This window comes from Elephantulus edwardii, unplaced genomic scaffold (assembly GCF_000299155.1).
Source record: "Elephantulus edwardii isolate Elephantulus edwardi_28Jun2011 unplaced genomic scaffold, EleEdw1.0 scaffold00289, whole genome shotgun sequence".
In the NCBI taxonomy this organism is placed as follows: domain Eukaryota; kingdom Metazoa; phylum Chordata; class Mammalia; order Macroscelidea; family Macroscelididae; genus Elephantulus; species Elephantulus edwardii.
The window spans coordinates 746,681-755,103 of record NW_006400039.1 but is presented as its reverse complement, the minus strand read 5'-3'; the positions used below and the strand labels follow the sequence as shown (position 1 = coordinate 755,103).

General features: G+C 64.2%; 1 protein-coding gene across 1 annotated transcript; it reads left to right on the top strand.

Annotated features, from left to right (window-relative positions):
- The first annotated feature begins 2,477 nt into the window (after positions 1-2,477).
- On the top strand, positions 2,478-6,556 carry FAM69B (family with sequence similarity 69, member B). The gene is made up of 4 exons (XM_006900569.1): positions 2,478-2,612; positions 4,892-4,999; positions 5,224-5,400; positions 5,744-6,556. The coding sequence occupies exons 1-4, from the start codon at positions 2,547-2,549 to the stop codon at positions 6,554-6,556; spliced, it is 1,164 nt and encodes a 387-aa protein (XP_006900631.1). The 5' UTR covers positions 2,478-2,546.
- Positions 6,557-8,423: the final 1,867 nt, after the last annotated feature.

The following is an 8,423-nucleotide window of genomic DNA, read 5'->3' as shown; positions in this document are numbered from 1 at the left end:
GCGCGGGCGGATGCGGGGCGAGGGGGCGACCGGGCCGCGCGGCGGGCTCCGGCCTGGGGGGAGGACAGGGAGGAAGCCGTGGTCCCTAGCCCGCCCTGGTTCCGCGACCCCCCTTCCCGGCCTGTTTGAAAAGGAAGGCTGGGTTTCCTGCCTTAGAAAACTCGGGACAAACGGAAAACGCCCGGTGGAGGGCTCCCCTCCCCTGGGCCATCGTCGCATCCCAGCGCCCCGACCCCAGGGTGACCTTGGGCCAGTCACCGCGCTCCTACTGCGTCGAGGTGGTCTGGGCCGGCCCCTCCTGGAGTCTCAGGTCATCTGGCACCCACTGATGACCCTCATGCCCTCCCAGGCCCTGCAGGCGCGCCCACTGGAGCCAGGGGTTAAGACCCTCCTGGCGTCCCTGGCCTGCTGGTCTCCAAATCCTCCTGGAAAAGTGTGGGGCAGAGATGGCCCAGGGCAGCCGAGCTGACCCTCTGTCTGCCAGGCCCCAAATCTCCATCTGGCCCAGCCCTGGGGAAGCTGGGGTCTGGGGTCTGCCCTGTTTGGACAGGAGTGGGGCGTGTGTGCAGGACCCAGAGACAGGAGCTGTTGGGCGCGCAGGTCCCGGGGGCAGCTGGGGAAGAAGCCGGGCAGACCACTCTCCAGTGTGGTACATTCTCAGAGCCTCTACCCAGCAGGGTGGTGAGGCTGGGGTACGGCAGTGTAGGCTCTGGCCCATGGTACCGCTTCTAAACTGCATCCTTCTGCTGTCATGGACACCAGACCCAGGGCCTGCACTGGGAGCTGCCCCTCCTGCCCACTGCAGTCCCAGCTGCCTGGGGTGAGGCATCCTGCAGACTGCACACCGGGTGTGGATGCCCTGAACAGGACTGTCTGGGAGCAGGGCCTCAGCTCACGGGCTCTGGGGGTCAGGTTTGGGTGGGGATACCACTGAGGGGCTTACCTCAAACTGGAGGACACTCCGAGAAAGAGCCTGGGAGGGGCGGGGGGAGCCAGGTGGGGGTGGTGTGGGGGTGGGCAGTGCCCTCCAGCCTAAGCCCCATGTCTAGCCCTGGTGGAAAGGCATCCCCCACCCGCCATGTCCCGAGGACCCACCTGCCATTGTTTGCTGCCTGAGGAAACCCACAGGCCTGGTCCTGTCCCTCTTTTCTGTTTTCTTTCTCAACAAACCTCATCAAGCCCATTCAGTTCAGAGAGAATCAGGCCTGGGGGTGGGGGTGGGGCTGAGGCGCAGCGTGGGTCCCCAACCAGAGTCCTGTCCTCAGCGTCATCACCTGGGTCCCCAACAGGAGCAGGCCTGGCCCCAGTCCTCAAGGTGGCCGGTCACCTGGGTCCTGATTCTAGCCGGCCTGGTGCTGTTCACCAGCGTGGTCACCTAGGTCCTGAGGCCCTCCTGATGTGGGTCCCTTACTAGAGTAAGAGCTGCTGTCTTCCTTTGAGAAGCCGCACAGGCCCCCACAGAGCCAGCAGGCACGGCCGTGCTAGTCTTCGGGCAGCCCAGCTAGGACTCGCTAAGAGTGGCACGCTGGCTCTGAGCCCTCTCTGCTGTTCAGCCCCGTGAGTGGGAGGTGGCAGGCGGCTGGCAGGCTGGCATCCTGGGGGACTGATCAGACCTCAGCTGTCAGCCCTCCTGATGGCTGATGGAAGCCACAGGCTGTTCAGTGGAGCCACCACTGGGGGCAGTTGTTCACGCAGCCCTGGCTTCCCTGCTGTCCTGGTCAGACGGCCCAGAAGCACCTGAGACTTTGCAGGGGGAGGGGACAGTGCAGTGCCTTCTGCAGGCCGTTCCTCCAGGCTGGGATGTACTGGGCAGCGGTGAGGGGAGAGGGAGCACTGGCCCTAGCCAGCACCTTTGGGAGCTCCAGCTTCGGATGCTGGTATGGGAGACAGTGCCCTAGCTCATCCATGCCACCAGAGAGTGGAATCTTCATTTGGCAGCTGGGGAAACCTAGACCAAGAGATGGAGCACCGTAAGGACCTGCAGCCCTTGCTGTAACACTGGGTTCACCAGGACAGGGTGGGGGCTTCGGCCCTCCCTGGCTGGTCTGGTCCACTCGGAACTGCCCACCAGCCTGTCGTGCAGCTAGGGTGTACGTACGGTGGGGATGTCGGGAAGTTCAGTGGCATGAGGACAAGATGAGGGGAGTTTAACAAGGACTCCATTCAGCGAGCTGGTCACCCTCACCTGCCCCGAGGGAGCCCAGGTCGCATGGTGGGCGGGCGCTCAGCGGCCAACAGGAAGGTCAGCGGATGGAACCCACTGGCTGGTCTTCAGGCTGTGGCTTCTGTAGATTCACAGTCTGCGGGTGGCTGAGTGGACCAAGTTCAGCATGGTCAGTGACAAGGCTGGGTGGCTGTGTTGCTGAGGGGCCCTGCTGGGGAGTCCAGGCCTCTGGAGGAAGGCAGGCCCGGAAGGTGTGAGCGGGCCTCAGGGGCTCCCTCCGTCCGTCACAGCGGCACCACGTCTCTCCCTCCAGGGCAGGCTCCCAGGCCTCAGGGGCAGGTACGTCTTCCTGGTCTGGCTGGGCGTCCTGGCGGGCAGCTGGATGGTGTATCTGCACTACTCGTCTTACTCGGAGCTCTGCCGTGGCCACGTCTGCCGGCTGGTCATTGTAAGTGACCTCAGGGCCCCCGAGGGGCTGTGCCCCCTCCACTCCTAAGGTGGCTGTGCAATGAGGCTGTAGGGATCAGAGACTCGTCCTCTCAGTTCTGGGGCCGCGAGGCCCCCCTCTGGGTTCTGTCTGTAGCCGGGGTGTTGCAGAGCACCCCCTGGCCCTCTCGTATGTACCCTTCTGCACCTGTTCCTCGTGCAGAGAGCATGGGGTTAGGACCACCTTCCCCAGCTGGCCTTGGACAGTTTAACCCACACCAGCTGCAAAGCCCCGTTTCCTCAAACAAGGTCACTGTCACAGGGGTGGGGTGAGACTCAGCCTGTCTCGGGGCCACAGCCCAGCCCCCGACACTGAGAATGTGACTGGCACAGGCCCGAGGTGCCGGGGGTGGAGGTGGGGCCCTTCTGAAGATTCCAGCCTTGCCTACAGGCCGGCAGGTGGACTGCCCCACGGGGTTTGGGAATGAGACTCTGAAGAGCTACTTCAGCTGTGGAGATCTGGGCGGGAAGTGCAGAGACCAGTGGGGGCTGCTGCAGGTTCCCAGGAGGTGGGAGGGTGAGGATGGGCTGGTGGCTGGAAACGCTCTTGGCTACAGGCCTCTCTGTCCCCCACCTTTGAGCAATGGGCAGCAGAAGCCTGAGTGGGCAGGAGCCCTGGAGGCAGTGACAGGGCTATGACAGCCTCACCCCGGGGCAGAGCCCTGGGAGTGGTCAAGGAGGGTCCCCTCGGATGCAGCAGCCCAATACAGCAGGGACTGCCAGGCAGGCCCGTGCCTACTCCGTCCGCATTCCCTCTACCAGGCCTCTGCTGCGCCGTGTGGCTGGCCTCGGCCCCTCAGGGTGGCTGTGGTGCCTGCAGCCATGGGCCTGGCTGAGGGGCTTCTACACTTGGGGAAGCCATGTCTGAAGGTGAATCTGGAGGAGTCTGGAGGAGGCAGTGGACAGGGTCTGGCCTCCAGTGGACAGGAAGCCACATGTGCAGCACGGGTACTTCTGGTGGTAGAAGAACTGTGAAGGGGCTTGCAGAAAGCTGTCCCTGAGGAAGGTGGGTGGGAGAAGGAACAGCAGTCCTTGGTGTTTCTGACAGACAGACGTGGGCACATGTAAACACAGGGGCTGAGGTCACGGGCTCTTACACAGACTGGTGACAGGCCACAATAGCACAGGCCCACAATGATAATCTCTCATTCTTCCTTCAAGTTCTTTAAGTACGTACTGCTGGCTTCCAGGGGCCTGGGCTGGGCACAAGGTCCTGCCTCTGCTCTCCCTCCCCAGGGCACTGGCCACACAAGGCTCTCACACGGAGCCGTGTGCCGGGAAGGGGGCCTGTTGGGGTGGCAGAAGTGCTGCAGGTAGAGGAGGGGGGCTGGGCTGGAGCTGCCGGTAGCAGATCCTGGGGAGCAGGCCAGGGCTGTGGAGAGCCAGCAGACCTTGGGGAAGGTGGGCGCCAGGACCGGAGGCGGCTGCCTGGCCCGGGTGACTGGCTGAGGCTGGGGGTGTGGAGAGGTGCTTGAGTACGAGCTCAGCACTCTTGTCCTGAGTGGGTGGCTGGGGCTTGGCCTGTCCTCTATGGGGCCTCCTGGCTGCAGTCTCCGAGGCTGGGGTCCCCGCTGATTCAGGCAGTGCTAGGTGCTGAAACGGACAGAGTTCAGCTGTGTACCCCACCAGTCACACGTCAATAGTTCCCCCTAACAGGACTCTGCCCATGACCTGGGGTGGGTGCTCAGTCTTCTGCATTGACACCTGAACCTCACCTGGCACGCCTCTCCACCAGAGGAGGAAAGGTGGGGCAGCTCCCCCTGCGCCCTGCTTGTAGGTGGGAGACAGGCCGCCAGGTGAGCATGGACAGCAGCTTCCCACGGAAAGACCCCAGGGGCCCCCCTAGCCTGGCCTGTCTGCAGCTCTTCCTGTTGGTGACTCTGGGCATCCCTAGGAACCTTGGACCTGCACCCATCACTGTGCACCTGGTGTTAGTGGCCCTGGGGTCTCCACACTCCCAGCCTGCCAGGCCCCTGTGAACCTGTGAGACCACAGGGCAGCTCTCCCTTTGCTTGGCTCCTTAGAGCCCTGCAGTGGTCCTCTGTCGGCGTAACCGGGGTGAGGGGACCCGCCTCCCCTACTGCAGGGTCAGAAGGGTGGGGGAGGCCTGAGAAGGACAGGACGGGCTGGGGCAGAGCCCAGGCTGGGGCAGCAAGCTGCATGCTGGGACTGTACCTAGCGGGGAACAGGACTAGGAAGGCCAGCGGCTTGTGCCCTCCGGTCACCCGTGTCCCTCCTCAGTGTGACCAGTACCACAAGGGCATCATCGCGGGCTCTGTCTGCCGGGACCTGTGTGACCTGCACACTGTGGAATGGAGGACCTGCCTGTCCTCGGCCCCGGGGCAGCAGGTGAGGGGATGGGGGGCAGGCTGGGCCCCCTCCAACTTCCCCTTCGCAGGGTAGAGACCCTGCGACCTACCCCAGTCTGGGCCCCAAGGCTTTCCTAGGGAGGGGCTCCCGCCTAGCCCCTGCCCCAGCCCAGCCCTCAGGCCCTGAGGAGCCTGGGGAGGGGGGCTGGTGTGATGGGGTGTGACGGTCTACCGTGCTGGAGCTGCCCCTCTGGCCCCGTCCAGGTGTACAGTGGGCTCTGGCAGGACAAGGAGGTGATCATCAAGTGTGGCATTGAGGAGGCCCTGAGTGCCAAAGCCCGGCCAGATGTGGCCCCCCGGCGGGACCTGGTGCTGTTTGACAAGCCCACCAGAGGCACCTCCATCCAAGAGTTCCGGGAGATGACCCTCAGCTTCCTCAAGGTCAGCTTCTCTCTGGGGCTGTCCAGTGGCTGTGTCCATCTGGCCCCCTCCCAGGCCTAGGCAGGGATGGGGAAGGGGGTAGTGGGAGTCAGCGCTGCAGGGATGAGGAAGACACCCCACCCTGCTCCCACGACCCTCTGTCCACTCCAGCATTTCCTGAGCAGGGGGCAGCCCCAGGGTTGAGCTGAGCCCCCTCCCAGGGGGCCGATACTAGGCTCCAGGAACCCCCTCGTGGAAGGTAGAGCAGGCAGGCCTGGAAGGCCAGGGCTTGGGTCCCTGATGGGGGTGGGCAGTCAGCGTCTGAGTGACCAGGAGTGACTCTTCTGTCTGTGGCCCCCTGCAGGCGACCCTGGGGGACCTGCCATCCCTGCCGTCACTGGTGGGGCAGGTGCTGGCCATGGCCGACTTCAACGAGGACAGCCGGGTGTCACTGGCCGAGGCCAAGTCCGTGTGGGCCCTCCTGCAGCGCACGGAGGTCCTGCTGCTACTGGCGCTGCAGGGCAAGGACCACACGGCGCGGCTGCTCGGCCACTGTGGGGACCTCTACCTGACCGACGGCCGCCCACACGGCTCTGCCCAGGCCGCCGCGCTGCCCGCCCCGCTGCAGCCCCTGCTGCCCACGGCCATGCTGCGCACCCTGCAGCAGTGGGTGGGTCCTGCCTGGCCCTGGCGGGCCAAGGTGGCCGTGGGCCTCCTGGAGTTCGTGGGGGAGCTCTTCCACGGCGCCTACGGGACCTTCTACATGTGCGACACCACACTGGCCAACGTGGGCCACACGGCCAGGTACGAGTTCAAGATGGCTGACCTGCAGCAGGTGGCACCCGAGGCGGCCGTGCGGGCCTTCCTGCAGGGCCGGCGCTGCGAGCACAGCGGGGACTGCACCTACGGCCGTGACTGCCGGGCGCCCTGTGACCGCCTCATGCGCCAGTGTAAGGGTGACCTCATCCAGCCCAACCTGGCCAAGGTGTGCGAGCTGCTGCGGGCCTACCTGCTGCCCGGCGCCCCCGCCGCCCTGCGCCCCGAGCTGGGCCGCCAGCTGCGCACCTGCACCACGCTGAGCGGGCTGGCCAGCCAGGTGGAGGCGCACCACGCGCTGGTCCTCAGTCACCTCAAGACACTGCTCTGGAAGGAGATCTCCGAAACCAAGTACTCCTAGCACCTGGGGCTGCCGTCACGCCGAGCCACCGCTGTCCAGGGGGACCCCAGGCCGAGCCACCGCTGTCCGGGGGGGACGCCATGGAGAGCCATTTGGTGTCTTCCTGCTGGCCCTTTGAGGACCCTGTGCAGTTCCCACGGTCTCGTGGGGACCCTGTGTAGAGCATGGGTGTCCCTCGTAGGGCCTTTGACAACCCCGTGCAGTTACTGTCCAGTAGGAACCCCTCCTAGGACCTGTGAGAGCCCCCGCAGAGCCACCACCGTCTGGGAGGAGCCCCATTCAGAATCACTGGCCTCTGGTCCTCCCTCCCAGGACCCCTTTGGAGCCACTGCTGGCCTAGTTCCCTCCTAGGATCTGAGGCCTCCTTCCTGCATCCACTTTCTGCATCATCCCGTGCACCCCTTGCTCGTGTGCCTACAGTGCAGGACCCTGGCTCCTCTGCCTGGCACCCCTGCTGCACCTCGCGGTACCCAGCACCCTCCTCTTGTTGCAGGCCTGGCAGCTCCTTGGTCTCCCAGCACCAGAGGACAAGGCTATGAGGGGTCACAGGAGCCAGCACCCCCAGGAAAAGGGGGGACATGTCTTCTCAGGGCTACAGTGGCCCTGGGACTCCATCCCAGCCTGACCATGGCTGCCTCCTCCCTGTGGATACCACCACTGACCTCAGCACAACCTCTGCCCCCAGCATGAGGGCCTCAAACTCCAGCGGACCACGGGATGAGGGGGTCCCAGCACCAATAAGGAAGCAGGAACTGGACCAAGGGTTCTCAGGTGGTTTGGGTTTTGTTATTTTGAACAAGGTGTAAATAAATAGCTTTTCTGTGACCCCCTCCCTCCATGTCTCTGGGCAGTGCCTCTCTGGCATACTAGGGTTCCCGTCACCCCATGTGGGCCAATTTTTGGTCTGCCTCTGGTCGCTGGGGAGGGACATGGGCCCTGACCACTGCACCCCTGGCAGCACCTGCTAACACACTTCACCCTAGCCGGGTAGGGGAGGATTAAGGATAACGAACCCTGGTGGTGCAGCGGTTAAGAGCTTGGTCCTTAAAACCCTGCTCCGGTGCAGATTATCACCTCCAGAATCACTATAGGTCCCCATCTGCTGGACAGCGGGGAGTAAGGGCACAAGGGAGGCCCACTGAGGCAGTGGGCAGTGACAGGGTGCGCCTGCCCGTCCAGCTCCCCGTGGGTCTGCACCCAGCCAGAGGGTAATTAGACCCCATGCTCAGGGTGTGTGTGGAAGGGTCACCGGCTCCACTAGCGTGGACCCCCTGACACTGACGCCCTGGGCCAGGGCAGCCTGGACAGAAAATTCTTCCAGAGGCCACCTTGCAGCTCAAGCATGACACTGTGGAACCTAACAGGGGCAGACCTCACTGTCAACTGTCAGGCCCCCAGCACCCACCCCCCCGGCCTGGGTCACCAGGGAGGCCTGTAAGCTGCACCTGAAGGTCTACCCTGCCCAGGTGTGCGGTCGGAGCAGCGAGCAGACAGCCCCAACTCCACGTGGGCTGAACCCCGGTCCAGGGTAGATGAGGGACCTGGATGTGGGGGAAACCAGGATCCAGTAAAGCTGAACCTTACTCTTCAACAGCAGCACCCCCCACACACACAACACAGTGGGGCTGGGAGGGGGCTTATCTGCCCCCCAGGGGTGGACAACCCGGAGCACCTCCCCTGCAGGCAAGACGGGCTCCCCTCCAACAGCCTCAGCAAATCAGACCGGAAACGCAATCCATCCATTCAGCTCAACATCAATTTATTCTCACTGCCAACAGAAACCACTCACTGGAGGCAGGCTGTGTGTAACCCCACCGGCCATGTCCCCCGCGGGGGTGCTCGGGGAAGCAGAGGGTCTTCTGTGTGG